The following is an 18094-nucleotide window of genomic DNA, read 5'->3' on the forward strand; positions in this document are numbered from 1 at the left end:
AAGGACTGCACAGTCTTGCTGGGTTAGTAAGAGCGGGTGGGCTGTCTAACAGATACTGCCTGTCCCAGGCAGCACAGCAATAGATCCTGACAGAGGTCTGGACTGAGCTACAGGACTGCTGGGAGTTTAACTCACAAATCCCAGAAATTACATACACATGCTCAATTTCACTCACATTTAGACTGGAAATAGAAATACAGAAAGTCTCTGCCCTTGGGACCCATTGAAATATGAGTGAGGGCATTCTGAGCGCTGACTCTGTGCTAGATAAATGTCACGCATCACCTGTTCTGAAGGGAGAGCAGACAGCCTATGTAACGTTAGCTTGAGGGTATGTGTGCTCGAATTAAATTGAGTCAAACTTGCTTTGGGAAATATCGGAGACTATGCAATTTCTATGGCAATAACCAGGGGACTCATGAGAGTTCCCCAGTGTTGGAGGGGACGGCCACCTCTACCAACAGAGTGGTTCTATCCTCAACGTGATCTATCTCCCTCTGCTGCTGACCACAGTCAAACAGACAGTAACCCAGGGAGATCTGCGCTCTGAGCTGATAGCACTCCTGCAGACAAAGGGACCGTTCCTAAGACCCGCCCGACATTCTGCAGGAAGTGTGGCAAGCACCAACCCCAAAGGCCTGGGTTCTGAGATACGATACGAAACGAAACGGAGGCACGCTGGGAAGAGAGGGCTGTGTACTCACCTCCGTGGGGCTCACCTGTTTAGGCCTTGGCAGTAGCCAATGGTGGGGTTCTGCCAGGAGAAGGCCAGAAGCACCCGACGGAGCTTGTCAGGGAAGTTGGAGGTCGGGCAGGTGAAGTGCTTGTTGGTGGGGAAGGTCCGGTTGAGGTCCAGCTCGATCTGACGAGCCGCAGGGTGCTCACATGCCCGGCCCCGGGCTAGAAGCTCTTGGTAGCAGCCAGGAGCCTGCAGGTGCCGGACACGGCGGTGGACCAGCCACCTCCAGACTCGGGGACGGTGTTCTCGGGGCACCCCTGCCCGAAGGAGCTGTTTGAGCTCGGCTGAGGGCGCGAGCTCCGTCAAGGTAGCCCAGCGGTCCCGTAGTGGCCTCTCCACAGCCTCGAGGGCCAGCAGGTGGTGGGAGCGCACCTCCAAGGCCTGGATCTTGGCTAGCAGTTTTAGGTCTTCCATCTCGTAGTCTGGCACCGTCAGGAAACCATAGTCATCGTATTCACTGATGGCAAAAGGGCCACATTAGCACAACCGTCCCTGAATGGGCTCGCACCCTGGGTGCACTGAGACCACTCCAGAGCCTGGCCTCAGTTTGCTCATCTGTACAGTAGGGAGAACCCCTCAGTAAACAGAAGAGCTAGGAGAGATGCATGCATTGGCTGCAATTCGGGCCACCTTAGCCATCCCCAGGGAGCCTGCGAGGTGGGGCTCCTCACCCGAATTCCATGGGTGCTGAATACAGAGAGCAGAGACGCAAAGTGACTTGCTTAGGGACAAAAAGCAAACCTGGAAGACAACTTGCCAGTGACCCTCGAGCCCAACAGACACAATTTCCTGCTTGCTGTGCCCAACCAGGGTTTGGCTGCAGAAGGCAGCTTGAGTAATTGTGGGCGCCGTGGCTATGTGGTCTGTGTGCCTCCAACAGGCCTGCCCCCTCAGCTGTGTGTCCCGCATCCTATGTGCCTGAGCCTGGGGAGCTCACAGCTGTGTAGTGCTGGCATATGTGGCCAGAGGTACTAGCGACAAGGATCTCACATTACCCCGCAGCCCCTCCCTGGTTGCCCACTGGGTTCACCTGACGGGGCTCAGCCCCACGCTGTCCGCCTCTCCTGCTTCCCACTGCAGGGCCTCCTGGATCAGCTGCTGCAGCAGCTCAGGGAAGTCACCAGCCTCGGCTCCTGCTGCCTCCTGCAGCCTCCGAAGCCCGGCCAGGTACTTGCTTTCTACCTGGCAGTTCCTGGCTTGCAGGTAGGCGCACTGCGAGATTGGAGCAGCTAGTCAGGCATCTGGGCTGCTTAGGCTACCAGAGCCACGAGCAGCTTTGGGGCCCTCCCAATTCTGCTTCCCCTGCCCACCCCTCTCCTGGACCTGCAGATAGAGAAAGGAGGCCATGGCTTACAGCAGGGAAGTGAAAGAGACCCAGGACCGAGGAGGGAGTGGGATCAAAGGAGGCGAGGGGCAGATATAGCACAACGCATGCGCGGCTTGGAGTCTCATCCCAGGTCAGACACCGCAAGCACTGTGGCCAGTGACAGGTCAGCTAATGCGTTTGTAACAGGGGTACAAAAACAGGACCCCACTTCCTTAGCCTGGAGTGTGCCCCTGCACTCCCACCCCTATCTCCACTTCAGTGAACAAGTCAGCCGGCTTTGGGTGAGTCAAATGTGCTCTCTGGGCCTTGCTTTTTGTCTCTGTGAGACGGAGACAGTGGAATTTTGGCATGACTGTTGGGCTAGCTCAGTTCTCATCTTGGCCTCAGAGCTGAAGCTGCCAACGCTACCGTCCTGCCCAGGCACCACCTGCATGTGTCGATGGGCACTTCAATACAACCCTCTGGGGAGCCTTTGGCCTTCCTACCCTCCTGGTCTCTCCAGGTCCACCTCTTTCCTCTCACTGAGAACTTCCTGTGTCTTGTCTCTAATGCTGTGGAGATTTTGGAGAGACTCCAGACCAACCTGTATGCCACATCTACCTTCTGCAAAGCTGCCACAGGAGTGACAGGGCTGAGAGATTAGGGAAGCGGAGGTGGGGCAGCGAGGGGCAGGGAGTGGAGGAACACAGATGCCGCCATTGGCCCTGGTACCTTGGTCAGCAGGGCTTTCTCCTTCTCTGCCACCTTCCTCCAGATCTTGGTGACCTGGTGGATCTCAGAGTTGAGGAAGCGGTTCTGGGTCCGATATGCTTCCATGTCATCCTGGAAAAAAAGCAAGGTGGGTCAGCAGTAGTAGCACAAACATGCTGCTCTGGGGAAGCCACCCTTAAAGGAGCTGCTGCTAAAACTTCCTTCTCGAATGACACAGAGAGGGAGTGTGAAAGACTTCTCTAGCGAGATGTGGTAGGGAGCACCCTAGACCTGGAGTTCAACATGGCTGCCATCGCTGGACCATTCTTAGCCTCTGATAGTCCAGGCTGGCTTCCAGCTCACTAAGTTGCTGCCGAAGACCTTGAATTCCTCCGCATCCTGCCTCCCCCTTCAACATTCTGGGATATGGCATGGCCTCCCGACCTGCCCTGGTTGTTTTTAAATCAGCACACAGCATCAGGTGTTTGCAGCTGTGTGCATAGCTTCTTGTTAAGCAAACACTTTGTACACATGCCTGTGTGATGCTCAAGGGTTTTGCATACTTTTGACCAGAGGACTCAAACCCAGCCTGGGTGGCATCCGAGGATGGGTGCTGTCCACTGCCAGCCCCTTCTTTTTCCTTTCTGGTTTTGTGTGTTTGTTTTGGACATGGTCTCATGTATCCGAAGCTGGTCTTGTATCTGCTACACAGCTGAAGCTAGCTTTGAACTCCAGACCCTCCTACCTCCATCTCCCAAGGGCTAAGACTGAGGCTGTGTGGAGTGGATGCAGTCGTGGATGCAGTCCTGAGCAGAACCACGTGAGGGATGCCAATGCCGAGAGTCATTCTCCCCTCGTGCGGCTGCATATAATGAACCCACGCTACTGGTACATCGGCGCACGCTGGCCAGCCCAGCCTAGCTCCTCTGTGCGTGTCTGTCATTCCTTTCCTTCCCATGTCGTCCCTGTTGGGTCAATCCCAAGGCTGTACAGGTCTTGGCAATATGCATATTCCACCACACATGGCTCTCCTTTGCTTTTCTTGAGATGGTCCTATCATGTATCCTGGGCTGGTCCCTAGCTCCTCCTCCTCCTCCTGCTTCACCTCTAGAATAGCTGGGATACACAGGTGTGCACATCCAGTCTGAGTTCCAATAGCTATTTTTTTAAACACAACTGGGAAATTTTCTATAGCTGACTAAGTTCCATATCTATATCTATATATGTGTGTGTGTGCACATGAGTGTATATTTTAAAAGATTTAATTATTTTACGCATGAGTGTTCCCTCTGCACGTACACCTGCATGCCAGAAGAGGGCATCAGATCCCAGTATAGATGGTTGTGAGATACCCACCGCGTGGTTGCTGGGAATTGAACTCAGGACATTGCTCTTAACTGCCAAGCCATCTCTCTAGCACCTTTTAAAGTATGAAGCTACGGTGATAAATAGCTCTGAGCTCTGGGCTCCCCCCCAGTCCAGCACACAGTGGCAGATGCTGCCTGAGCAGAAGCTGGGTGAGCCACTGGTAGGTCTGCATAGAGCTGCAGCTGTAGCTTACAGTCTTTCTTTTCCATCGAGAAGAACATTCCAGAAGCCATTCAAGCATACTGCCCGCTTATATCCCCTGAGAACCCAGGCTTTCCGTTCCTACCAGGGAAAAGTCCCAGGCTGTTGATCACTGTGTGTGACGGCCACAGCCCATCTGTTCCCCCAGTCTGCTTGCTGTAACTGATTACAGGGGTTCTTACCCAGCACCTGGGATAAGCCACAAGCACCTAGGTGAGGGCTTAAAGTGCCTGTCAGTCCCGCAATCCCACTGTGTGCCGTCCGTGGGCGAAGTGTGAAAGTAGCATTGTTCCCATTTTACAGATGAGGATACAAGGGTCTAATGGTGAACCCCTCAGTGACGCAGCTGGTGTGGGAAGAGAGCAAGGATCCCAACCCGGGAATGTTCAACCCATAGCAGGCACTCAGCAAGCAGCACTGCCTGCCCAGGGACATGCAATCCTGCTCCATGCGCTCACCTCGCCCAGGCTGAGCACAGACACTCAGCAGACTTTGAGAATATGGCCACACAGGGTGGCCGTTTCCAGGTCAAAGGGAAAGGCAGGAGGTGCTCAGGCAGGGAGGTGAGTGTGAGCGCCCCCTGGAGCATAGTGGGTGGGGATGGCGGCTGGGCAGCTGCCAATCAGCTTGGTGCCCTACCTTGAGTGCTCTCCTTGGCTCAGAACTGTAGGGAGGAAAAAAAAAGAGAGACCTCAAAGAGAAGAAACAAAAAGCCACACGGAGTCAGAGCAAAGCAAGAGGACAACATGCAGGAAGAGCCCAGGAGGGGAGAGCCTGTCACCACCTACGAAGGACCAGACACCACAGACTGTCACTGGAAATGCTTGTGTGGGAGGGCCTGAGCTACCATGCTGTCTGCTGCTGTGTGATCCGAACCCAGCTCCCCTCGTGGCTCAGCTGTACACGCCGGCTTGGCTAGACTTCCCAGTCTTCCCAGTTTGGTCCCTCACTGTCCCAGATAGGACTTTCTGTAGTCCAGGCTGCCCTCAAACGATGCTGAGGATGGCCTTGAATCCCTAAGCCTCCTGCCTCCACTTTCCTCCTAGGTACAAGGGCTGTGAGCCTAGTTATGAACTAAGACACACTAGTCCATGCAGCTCTGTCAGACCCCTGTTCTGGGCTCAGGAGCAGGATCCACAAGCATAAGATCGCAGGATGGCGAGACTCCTCTAGTGGACCTCAGTGATAAACGATCTTCCCGCAGATGTGAATGAGGGGCACACTCTGGCTCCTAGGCGAGGCAGGATCACAAGTGGCCCTTGGCACTCCAGAGCCACCTGGGTGATCTATGTCTCAGCATCGTGCTGATCTATTATTGGGTCTAAAACCATGGACACCCAGGAGGAAGGAGACAAGGAGAACCAGGGCATATAGAGCAACAAGAATTATCCCCACCGCCATGCGCATGGCAGGGGCTTTCTGGATGCTCGCCCTTCTGCTGTATTCCTAAATATAGTCCTTGACTACAGGCTAACAGTCATCCTGCCCCTGCTAGTTTGGGGTAAGGATCTCATGTCCCCTTCCTTCATTCTAAGGATTATTCAGTCTCAGGAAGAGTTAGGCCACTTCCCACAGAGGAGAGAGGACTTGACCAAAGCCAATCAGCTGGCAAGGTGCAGACTACAGGACTCAGCCCCGGGGCAAGCTTACTTCACAGGGTGGGCAGTGGCCACGCTTGACACCCCCCCACCGTGCTTCTCCCAGAAGCCTCTCCCCTCTCTCTCTCCCTCCCATCACCCAGCAGTTCTTTGGTCCCAGTTATAAAACATGGGAGGTAGTGTTTGGGACCAGACCGGCTCTGGCTCTGTGTGCCGTCCTTAGAGACAGCGAGTGAGGTCAAGAGCACCCATCCTTAGCCTCAGGCAGGCTGCTGCCTGGGCCACTCCTTACAGAGACCCTGAAGCTCACAACAGGCATCACACCTCAAATGAAGTCCCCAGCCCTCCAGTCACGGTTGGTCCCTGTGAGTTGGGGTGGCCTGAGGAGAGAGATGAGGACTGAGAAGGGAAGCAGAGCGAGGCAGAGAAGGGGTCACAGAGAGTCTGGGAGAGTCTCTGTGCATAGCGGATAGAGCAGTCACAGACCTGAGCTCCAGCCCAGCCCTGCTCCCACCTCTGCACCAGCTGCCGGGCAAGCATCTTTACTCCTGGCGCTTGAAGCTGGAAAGTGGGAAGCCCCCATCTGTCAGCCACTGCCTTGCAGGGCTGGCCCAGGCCAGAGTGAGCTGGCGTGTGGGGAGCCTTCAGTGGTGCCTACTGCCCTTGCCTTGGGCCAGTCATGGCCAGCACAGGTCACTTGTTCTACGTGTGAGACTGAGCTGAGGGTAGCCTGGGAGCCTTGGGCATCCTGGGTAACAGAGTGGTACTGAAGGGAGCTGTGCAACCAGGCTGCAGACTGGGCTATGCTTGGGCTCCTTCAGGTCTAAATTGATAAGCTGGGAGCCTGTTCGTTTTTCATACAGTATAAAAGGTCACATTGTATTGGGTCTGCACAAGCAGAGGGAAGAGGAATTTTCCTCATGCTACCTAGTTCTGGTTTGGATGTCCCAGAATGAGGGGCGACTTCTGCCCCAACTAGAAGTCCACTCATGGCACCCTTCCCAGAGATGAGGAAGAGCATGCTGGGTGGAGAGTGGGGCCTATCTTGAAGCATGCTGTACGGGGGCGGGGCGATAGGGGGCGCTACCTTCAGATGCTCCATCCTCTCCTGCTGGCTCAGGAAGTCGCCGTTGGTAGCGTCGGCGGGCTGGGCAAGGTCCTCCGTGAGCTTCTGGGTGAGCTTGCAGATGACCTGTTGCTTGGCCTGGTTCTTATCCATGAGCAGCTGCACGTGCTGCTGGAGCGCCTGCACCTGCTGCTCCCGCAGGCCGGCCTCGTGCGCCAGGCGCTCGCGGCCCTGCTCCAGAGCCTCCACCCTCTGGTTCAGCTCCGCGATCTGCCGCACCTTGTGCCGGACCAGCTCCAGCCGGTCTCTGTCCTCGGCGGCCGCCAGGTAGGCACTGGATGCTCGCTTCTCCTGCTGGGCAGCCTCCAGGGCTTTGTGTAGGATGATCACCAGCTCCTGGGTGGGAAGAGAGCAGCCGTGAGCGCTAGGAAGGCACGACCGACCGCATACTATCTCAGAACTCATGGCATGTCCAGCGGCATCCCTGGGCATCTTCACCCAGCACTCCTTTCTGACTTCCTGGTCCAACCTGAGGGGTAGCTACGCACAGGCTATCTGGCAAAACAAATAAGAAAAACAAAGCAACAAAACCCTTCACATCCCAGCAAGTTCTGCCTTAATATGGATGAGCAGAGATGTGGGCAGCATCTGGGTCACCCGAGACAGCGAGACACATGCTTCCTGGGTCCTGTTCCCTTTTCTTCTGGCTGAGAAGTGACTGGAAGGAAGAGGAGAGTTACCCAGGCTCCAAAGCTGAGGTTCATGCTGAGTATCACAGAGCGGCCCACCTTCACCAGCTCAGACTTGCTTGCTGTTATCTGGATTCCACAGTGTAAGAGAAAAATGGAGATTCTACGGGTTATAGCACTATGAGGCTTCTCTGTTATGGGAGCTGAACCCACACTCCGACTTACACATGTCTACTTTGGAGAAGAACAAACTGAAAAGATTTATTTGTTTATTTTGTGTATGTGAGTACACCATTGCTGTCTTCAGACACACCTGAAGAGGGCATCAGATCCCATTACAGACGGTTGTGAGCCACCATGTGGTTGGTGGGATTTGAACTCAGGACCTCTGGAAGAGCAGTCGGTGCTCTTAGGCACTGAGCCATCTCTCCAGGCCAACCCTTCTTTCTTTAAGGTGCCTTTTTTTCAAGTTTTGTTGCAGTAACTGGAAAAGTAAGGAATACAGCATCTAAACAGCCATGCCCAAGCAAGCTGAGCCGGGACTGGAGGAGAGATCCAGACCACTCACCAAGCAAACTCAATCTCTCGCCTTCAGCCCAGCAGTGAGAAACACTGCTGGCAAGACCAGTCCAGGAAGCAAGTGCCCGATGGCTTGGACACAGCCTGGCCTTTCCTCCTCTGACCTCAGATCTGCAGCGCTTCACGGTGCCTGAGGTCTCTAACTTCCCAGGTCCCAGGCCTGCCAGGCCCAAGGAAGGGAATGAATAGATCCAGGGCCAGGATCGGAGCTTCAGGAGCCAGGCAGCCCAGCAGCTCGGTGCAGGGAGGCCCCACAGACCACTGTTCTGACCCCACTTGTATACTTGGAATACACATTCTCTTAATGAGACCTTAACTGTGTCCACGCTGCAGCATCCCAGTCAGTAGATTGGCTGGATGGAACTAATCATGATTCCATGTGGGAGATCTGCCGGAGACCATGCCTGAGCAGCTGGTAAGACCGCCCTGGATCTACTGACAAATCTCTAGCTCTGGGCTGTTCTCGGGGCAGGACTTTACTATTAGCTCAGGCTGACCTCAAACTCGTGAGCCTCCTGCCTCAGGCTTCCAAGTTCAAGAATTAATCCCACGCCATCATGCCAGGTGCTTTCGCCCAGAAAAGAATGACATTTCCCACTTCCGAGGACTACAAAGACCGGGAGTAAAGACCGACCACTGTAGGGGGATGGCTGGTTGTGAGAGACGGGCAGGCAGGTTTGGTGGGGCACGGTGGCTTCTGCCTGGGGTGGAGGTGACGAAAAGCCCTTACACTAGACAGCATGGTAAAACAATTCGCACAGCCTTGAGGGATGAAGAGGGTCAGAAGTGGTCAGCAGCCAGTGGGAGGTGAGGGTGGGGCGGCCTTTCCTGGCCAGGCCCCCAAAGAAAGCCTAAAGACAGCCCGAGCAAAGGTCTAGGGGAGGTGGGGTAGAAAGGGCAGGTTTGGAGCCTCACGGGTGTGGCCAGCAGGTGGGGTGTGGACACGATTGCACACCAGACCACTATGTCTGGAATGTTCCACAGTGGAGAAACAGCTTCCTGGGGCTCTAGTGAGAGGTTAACACTCCTGTGGCTCCAGGGTCTAGCTGAGCCTTGGAGATGGCCCTGGGTCACTGCCGGGTGAAACAGGCACAGACACCATAGCTGAGTCTTGCTCTGACCCAAAAGCCCATAAGTATCTTCCTCTGCTTCAGAGGGGTCTGGGAGCCAACTCATTGCAGCCAGTGAAGTCCTTCCTTCACTTGGTTCCTGGCATCTCCAATCAGGCTTCCAGTCAGGAACCCCAACGACCATCCACCCCATCCTCACCCCAGAAGACGTGCTTGGGAGAAAGGAGCCTGCGACGTGGAGGTGGCCTCACAGGAAGCTCAGAGATACGGGAAACCTGGAGGCCATAAAGACCCTGTGGACCTTCTGCCCAGCCACCGGGCTGTCACCTGGAGACTGAAGCCCAGGGAGAAGCTAAGACTAAAGAGTCAGTGAGTGGGCTGGAGCAGAGGACCCCCGAGTCCCAGTTCCAGAGCCCTGGCTTCTCATGTAGCCTCCAGAATTTGCTGTGTGAGTAAGGATGGCCTTGACCATCTGGCCATCCTGCCTTCTCCTCCTGATGCTGGGATTACAAGGGTGTGCGTCACAGTATACCTGCTCTCTACTGGGATGGGCTCCACCCTAGCCTAACATCACAGTTCTGAAGTTAGCAGCACCCACATGGGACATGTCAGGAACACAAGGATGGACACAGCAAAATTCCCTGCATCCTGGGCCCCTGTGGAGGAACAGCTGGGTGGCTCTCAGTTTCCACGGTCATAAGCAATGCCTCAGGACCAGTTCCAGGAAGCAGAAGATCTGGTGTCTCAGCTCAGTTGTTGTCTGGGCTATCCCAGATTTCCAGACCTGGTCATGAGTTGTTTTATTTTCCTCTTTTTTTTTTGGAGATTTATTTTTATTTATTTTATGTATATGAGTGCTCTGTTTGTACACCTGCATGCCAGAAAAGGGCATCAGATCCCATTACAGATGGTTGTGAGCCACCATGTGGTTGCTGGGAATTGAACTCAGTACCTCTGCGCTCTTAACTATTGAGCCATCTCTCCAGCGCACACACACACACACACACACACACACACACACACACACACACACAGAGGCAGGAACACTCTGTGACACCATGTAATGCCTGAATCGCCTAAGAACTCTGTCAGTAAGGCCATCCCAGGTGTGGTACTTCAGCCTTAAAGCCCATGGTGGTGGGGTGCTGGCCTAACATAAGCCAAGTGTGGTCGTGTGCACCCCAGCAATCAGTGGAACCCTGAACACAGCACCTTTTCTTCATAAAGCAGCCTGCCCTAGGCACATTCCCACAGTCACAAATAACAGGCTAACAGATCTAAGGAGGGCAGGTCTAACAGGGTGCTTTCAGGCTGGCCACTTCACAGTGCTCGCTTTCTCAGAATTAGAAGGTGATAAAGACCTCAGGGCCAGGCAGAGTGGCCTTAAGAATTTAAAAAGTGTCAAAAGCTTTTCCTCAAGTTGTGTCAGCCAAGCTGCCTCCCAGCCCTCCTCCCAAGTCAGGGCCAAGTCCTGTCTAAAGACAGGCACTCTCAAGTTCTGAATAGTTTTGGGGAAGGGGATTGCAGGATTGTCCCCACCAAGTTTCCTAAAGAAACCAAGACATCCCAAGTGAGTCTACATGGCCCCACTGGGGTCCAACTTTCGCAGCACCTGACAGATGGCCACCGACAGCCAACAGTCAGCCATCTGCCAGGTCAGACAGCTTTCAAACTGGGTGTGACTATCAGCTCAGGGGCCTGAGGCACCTAGCCAACCCGCCACCTGGTGCTGTCTCCTGGAGTCTAAACCAGCCTCTGTAGGTCCAGCGATGGGATTGGCGAGATGGATAGTGACTTAATGGGTATCAGTCTCCAGTGGGCTCATTGACATAGGGAGGCATTGAGAGTGCACTCATGTTTTCCAAGGTCAGTCCTGGCACTTGTGTGTGATGTTACGCCATGAGATTGGGGAGGAGAGGAGGTGGCCCCGGCTGTGGACAGCATCCCAGGTTTGCAGCATCAGACCTCAGGCAAGTCACCACCTCTAAGCCCCGCTGTGTGAGGCTCAGTGAAAGGACTGAGTGGCGGTGGTGGCTACCACAGTAAGCTCTGTGGCAGGTAGATCAGACTCTAAGCCCATGTTTGACCCCTGGGACACTTGGGTCTGGAGAGCTCTCAGACCCTCAGATCTTCAGTTTCCTGTTCAGGAAGGGAGGGTGGGATCTGTGGTAAGAACTACAGCTGATGCTCACATCACCCTGTGTGCGCTGGGGCCATGACATGTTAACATGACGGTTAGCATACTCTATCTTCTCTTCCCCGTAGGTCGGCAGTGTCTTCGAGGCCAAGGGTTTAGTTCCCAGTATACTTTCCACAGCAAAAAATTGCGGCACAAAAATTCTCACAGGGTCACTGAATCCACTGGTGTTTGTCTACTGCAGTGGTTCTCAGCCTTCCTAATGCGGCGACCCTTTAATACAGTTCTTCATGGTGTGGGGACACCCAACTATAAAATTATTTTAGTTGCTACTTCATAACTGTAATTTCGCCATTGTTACAAATCATAATGTAAATGTCTGTTTTCTGATGGTGTTAGGTCACCCCCAAAGGGGTCATGACCTCCAGGTTGAGAATCACTGACCTACATGGTTAGCTGAACTAAGATAATTGCCATTTTCTCCTGAAGCTAGCTAGTACCCTTTCCTACTCAGGAAAGCATCTCATGGATGTTGCTCCTGGGAGTACATGCCCCACCCCAGCCTGAGTCCTGTGCAGCAAGGGTCAGAGAAGGAAACAGGAAGGGGCTCAGGCAACTGGAGCTCAGGCACCAGCTTCCGTCTTCCTCACATCACTGCTAGGCCAGGAACGCACTTCCTGGAAGCTGACAGAATCACTCGACCATCTATCTCCTCAGAGCCCCGGGGAGGGAGCCTGCTCGGTGTAAGGCAGGAGGAACCAACACTTAGGGCTGGGGTTACCAAGGCCATACATGCTGCTGTGGTGCATTGTGGGTTGCCAAGCTCAGACCTGGGCCTCTCCAGAAAGAATTACCATAAGTGCATTTACTATGAGGATATGGGCTGGGAGGTTAGCAGACGCGTCACAATCAGAATGTAGGCCTGTCTGCTCTGCGAGTTGGGCTAGCCTGCCATGCACACATAAGACAGTGAAGTGCACTCATACTAGAAGTCAGAGGCTAGACCACAAACCCTTTCTCCCTGCCATCTTTCTCAACAAAGAGAAGGTTTCCTGGAAAGTTACTCAGTAAAAAAATCCACATTTTGAAAGGCCCAAACAACTTCCTCATGGCCTTCTCTGTTTGAATGGGGTATTTCCTGGCAATCCCTGCAGGCCTCTAAGAGTCTTGCCTTCATTTATGGAAGAAAGGCAGGGAGTCACCAGATGTTCACAGGTCTCCAAGGGCCTCCTGAGCACCTCTGACCATTTGTTATCCCTTAGAAAGAAAGGCTAGGTTAGGGGGTGAGCTACCCATGTGTCTATGAAGAAGGGACATGTGGTAACAGGACAGGAAGTCTGTATAATCTGGGTTTCTTTTCCATTTTCTTCCAAGTTTGGGTTAGAGGCTTCAGCGATATGAATCCAGAGAACCAAAGCCATTACAGTCAAATGAATATCTTCTAGTGACAAGGACAGGAGGAAAGGACAGATCCCTGGGCTCAAGGAAGACATGAGCTCCCACATCACCGCTATGTCCCCACACTGGATGTCACATGCAGCAAGTGCCCGTCTGAGTGTTCATTTACCCTGCAGCTGCCTCTGCTATGCAATGCATGCCCCGTTTGGGCTGAGCCTGTGACCTTTACTCTGTTCTTTTCCAACACCAGCACACTGCATGCATGCTGCGGGCCTGAGGTAAAGACACATGAAGGAAAGAAACCTTCCCAATCTCCATCTACCTCACTAACTGTAACCGCTGGCCTGCTGTGAGGGGCCAGGTTAGAAAGGCAGAGAGTGCTCTTCTCAACTGCCTTCTCCCCACACAGGGCTGAAATCACAGGGAATGAAGACTCAGCTATGGAGACTGCATGGGGGACGGAGACTCGGCTATATGGAGCACATGCCCCACCCCAGCCTGGGTCCTGTGCAAGCAAGGGTCAGAGAAGGAAGCAGGAAGGGGCACAGGCGGCTGGAACTCTGGCACCAGCTTCCGTCTTCCTCACGAGGGAAAGGAGCCCACCAGTGCCTCACTCAGGCTTCACGGTAACAGCTGTGAGACCTTCGCTGTCCTTATGCTAGAGAGAGGCACCTGCCAAGGCTGCAGCTCTCCCACACCTCAGCCACTGACGCTCGCCGCAGCACAGAAGAGCCTTCCCCAGAACCAAACCCTGCTCTGAGGTGAATGAAGGCCTTCTGAACACGTTAATGTCCTTTATTTTCCACAGTGGCTACACATCTCCCTCTGCAACCGCTACAGTGAACTTCCATATGGAAACAAAATCTCCTTTCCTGTCACTGTTCTCTGCCACACCCTGCCAGTGCTGTCTGTCCTCTGCCAGTCCCTCAGGGATCTGCACACAGTCAGAAGGTATGGCCATTCTCCCCGCACACTGGAGACCCCTCCCAAGACCCTGCATCCAAACAGCACCCCAAGACACAGCCTTTTCTCCATGTTGGGTCAGACCACCCAAGTCCAAGAGGCATCCAAGACTCAATTATTGAAGTAGGTCACCCACACCTTTGGTGGCCTCCTAACATTTGTGACAGTATGCTTCTGAGTTACTGAGTTACTGATAACGAGGCACTTCTGGCCTCTACAGTTGTCCTTTGAAGACCACAAACTAGCTGTGCTGGGTTGGGTTGAGGCACTGCACAGAGCTACCAGCAAGGCTCAGAGGCCATGGGGCACAGTGGGGCTCCTGGAAACGGGCTAGGGCTCACCTTCTGTGACTTGAGCTCTTTGGTGAGCATCAGCACCTGCTGCTCCAAGGCCACCACCTTCTCCTGGGCTGTGCGGCTCCGAGCCAGTCCATCGGAAAAGAACGGGAAGGTGTTGCTTTGCCGCTTGGGTTTCTGCGTGGGACCTGAGGGCACAGAGGACCTGGGTGCAGACTTGGCAGGATCCTCTGGCTCTTTTTCTGCTTGAGGAGAGAAACACGGACGTCAGGATGGACAGACCTACTGGTGCCTTATCCATATCTTCAGGCAACAGCATCTTTCTGCAGTTTCCTTGTGAACTGGAAAGGGGGCAATACACTTTGCTTATTTATGAATGGTTACTAGGGATTCTGCGGGAAAGATAGCATTCTGGGGACAGATGGCAGTGACAGCCACATGATAGTGTGAATGCACTCAATGCCACTGGATGGTGTAATGGGAAGCAATAAAATGGTAAATTTTGTTATGTACATGTATTTTACTACAATAAAACATTCTAACCCGGTGGTGCACGCCTGCATCCCAGCACAGGAGGGTGGGGTAGAAGATTGTAAATTCAAGGTCACTCTCTGCTCCAGCATGTTAGAGGTCTGGGATATACGAGACTGTGTCTCATCAGGGAAACCAACCGAATCCTTACTCTTTACCTCTGGAGCCTGAGGAGGGAGGGGAGCCTCGTGAGACTCAGTAGGTAAACAAGGGTAACTCATCTGGAGAACAGAAACAGATTCTGCGGCGCCCCTCCCCCAGCAGTATAAACCTGAGTCAGCTGCGCTGGGGGGGGGGGAACTGACCAAGTACCCTCTCCCCATCCATTAGTAACCCCAATAAAAAAAGTTCACTGGTTCAGCCAAGTTGGATGTTGGTGTAATCATTATTTTGGTCTATCACGGGTGCCCTTTCTGGAGTGAATAGATTGTGTGTGTGTGTGTGTGGTGTGTGCTACAGGAAGAGTCTGTCACACAACACACCCTGCTAAGGACTGAATGTGTGTTACCATAACCCCAGGCTGAAGCTCGAGTCCCCCAGAGTTAGCATTAGGAGCATTAGCAGGCAGGGCCTTGAGAAATTCAGATGAAGGTGCAGCCCCATGATAGGATTAGTGTCCTCGGAAGAAGGGAAAGATGAGAGCTCTCTTGGCCACCGGAGAGGACACAGCACTGCTGTCTTCCAGCCTGGAGGAGATCTTTCCTAGAATCCTGCTCTGCAGCGTGTGCACCTTGGACTCCTCGGCTCCCACCTAACTATAAAATCTACCGTAAGTGTGTTCTGCTTCACACACACACACACACACACACACACACACACACCCTTACAGGCAGGGAGGAGACAGAGATTGCTTGGTCTCAGGCTTGGACAACGCTCACCTGGAATGCTGGGGTCAGAGATCGAGGGCTGCTCCCCGCTTTCAGGCTCTCCACCCTGAGGCGAGTCTTCCACGAGTGGCCCTGCCACTTGGGTCGCTTGGGCCACTTGGGCCTGCTTGTTGCCACGGATGTTGTGCATGGTGTTTCTGAAAGGACAAGTGAGGGAGTGTGAGGCTAGCAGCGTCTCTGCCTTCCTGCTTCCTGCAGAGCTGTGGCTTCAGCAGCATGCTTCCAGTCATTCCAATAGCTCTCCTCAGCATCCTGTATGATGCATCCCCGCCTCCCCAGCCCTGGCCCAAGCCCCTCACCCTTCTTACAAAGCCCCGTCTACACTGCACTTCCCTACCCTTTGATTCCTGGTGAATTTATCACATACATGCAGTGATTTCCTTTTAGATTTATTTTATTTTATGAGTGTTTTGCCTGCATGTATGTCTGTGAACCATGTGCACTCCTGCTGTCTGCGGTGGTCAGAAGAGGGCATCGGATCCCTTAGAACTGGAATTACAGATGGTTGTGAGCCACTGTGCGGATGCTGGGACTAGAATGGGTGAGGGCCCTCTACATGAGTAAGTAAGTGCTCTTAACCACTGAACCGTTTATTTCCCCAGCCTCCTACCATGCATCATGACCATATCCTCCCTAACTTCCCCCACCCACTTCCCCAACCGCCTCAACCAATGCCCTTCCCACTGAGTCCAATTACTGTTGCCTGCTTGAGCAAGGACAACCTACCATTGGTCACAACCCTGAAGAACAATGGCTCTCCCTTCCCCGGTAGCCACTAGTTGGCAGTAGTGCGCTGAACCTCACGAGCCCCTCCCCCATTGGTGCAGGAATTAATGACTGGCTGGATCTCGTACATGTTTTGTGCAGGTAACCACTGTTCCTGCCATGGCCACTTATATAAGCTCGGTTCCGTAACTCCAACCCTCCTGCTGAAGTATGTGCCCCACGCCTGTCACTCTGCTCACGGGTAAACTTAGAACAGCAGAACAGTGCCTGTAATAAGAAATTGCTTGCCGGGCGGTGGTGGCGCACGCCTTTAATCCCAGCACTTGGGAGGCAGAGGCAGGCGGATTTCTGAGTTCGAGGCCAGCCTGGTCTACAAAGTGAGTTCCAGGACAGCCAGGGCTATACAGAGAAACACTGTCTCGAAAAACCAAAAAAAAAAAAAAAAAAAAAAAAAAAAAAAAAAAAAAAGAAAGAAATTGCTTCATGTTTGTTGAATGGCCTTGCAGACCTAACTTCCCCAAACCCTCTGGCCTCCTAACTAGCATGCCCAAAGGCCATCAGTGGCTCCCAACTCTGCCGAGGCATGTTGTAAACACTTCCTGGCAGCTTTCTACCTTTGTTCTCTCCTTAGACCCAGAGCCATGCTGCCTTGCAGGCTCCACTGACTTGTGGCTACTGAGGGGCTTAACTACACGGTGCCGTCCGGCGTGGTGGCACACGCCTTTAATCCCAGCACTCAGGAGGCAGAGGCAGGTGGATTTCTGAGTTCGAGGCCAGCTGGTCTACAAAGTGAGTTCCAGGACAGTCAGGGTTACCCAGAGAAACCCTGTCTCGAAAAACCATTAAAAAAACAAAAAAACAAAAAACCTACACGGGTACCTAGGCAGCTGGTTGAAGCTGAGGCCCCAGTCCAGAGTCCAGACTTAATGTTTGTGTGGTTTACAGAAAGGAACCAGGTAGCACCAAAGGCTGTCCTGAGAGTCCAGACTACAACCAATTCATGGCCCAGCAGATGAAGAGATAGCCCAGGTGCTTATGCTCCTGAGCAGAGATGAGAGCTCAGCAACTGAGAAATCAGCAGCAAGGGAGAGAGAAAGAGCTCCCTATATGAGCTGTTGGAAACTGCAGGCTGTGTAAAGAGAATCCGCCCGTGCACCACAATCAGAAACACGCCACTGGGAGGCACGCCTGTACAAGGAGGGCAGCCATGGCTTGTGGCACACAAGAGATGGCTTCTGTGAGTCAGCCTCAGGCAGGCGTGCTTCCCAATGGAGTTTTTTTTTTTTTTTTTTAAAGATTTATTTATTTATTATATGTAAGTACACTGTCTTCAGACACTCCAGAAGATGGCGCCAGATCCCGTTACGGATGGTTGTGAGCCACCATGTGGTTGCTGGGATTCGAACTCTGGACCTTCGGAAGAGCAGTCGGGTGCTCTTACCCACTGAGCCATCTCACCAGCCCCAATGGAGTTTTGTAGGAGGGGTTTGGAAGGCAGGAAAACTTAGCCATTGGTCTTTGGCATTTCCTGAAATCTGTTTCAATGTAGATACAAGATGTGGAGGAATCCAGGGCCTGGTTTAAATGTGTGTTGCATGTTCCTCTTTGCGATCCCACAATGATCTTACAACTAAAGTCATTTGCCATGCAGAAAAAGGCTAACCTCAGCCCCAGCCCCACCCCTGTATGTGTGTAGGGCACAGGTAGACACTGGCTGTTTTCTTCATTCACTATCCACATTTGTTATTTTCTAGACAGGGCCTCTCTAGGAATCCAGAACTCGCTGCTCAGCTAGACTAGCTGGCCAGTGAGCCCCAGGGCGCCTCCTG

At 53.3% G+C, this 18094-nt stretch overlaps 1 protein-coding gene across 2 annotated transcripts in view; it reads right to left on the reverse strand.

The window, feature by feature from the left end:
- Positions 1-18094, reverse strand: part of Tbc1d2 (TBC1 domain family member 2) — a 44444-nt gene that overhangs the window by 8780 nt on the left and 17570 nt on the right. Inside the window, exons 4-9 of one of the 2 annotated variants that reach the window (XM_021160588.1) lie at positions 15531-15676; positions 14167-14363; positions 7011-7385; positions 2778-2888; positions 1770-1951; positions 720-1196 (exon numbers count right to left, since the gene is read on the reverse strand). In XM_021160588.1, the coding sequence (XP_021016247.1) occupies positions 720-1196; positions 1770-1951; positions 2778-2888; positions 7011-7385; positions 14167-14363; positions 15531-15676 (1488 nt within the window). Of the gene's footprint in view, positions 1-719; positions 1197-1769; positions 1952-2777; positions 2889-7010; positions 7386-14166; positions 14367-15530; positions 15677-18094 lie in introns of both variants that reach the window. The other variant, XM_029475694.1, reaches the window with a different exon arrangement.

Source organism: Mus caroli, chromosome 4, assembly GCF_900094665.2.
Source record: "Mus caroli chromosome 4, CAROLI_EIJ_v1.1, whole genome shotgun sequence".
NCBI classification, from domain to species: Eukaryota; Metazoa; Chordata; class Mammalia; order Rodentia; family Muridae; genus Mus; species Mus caroli.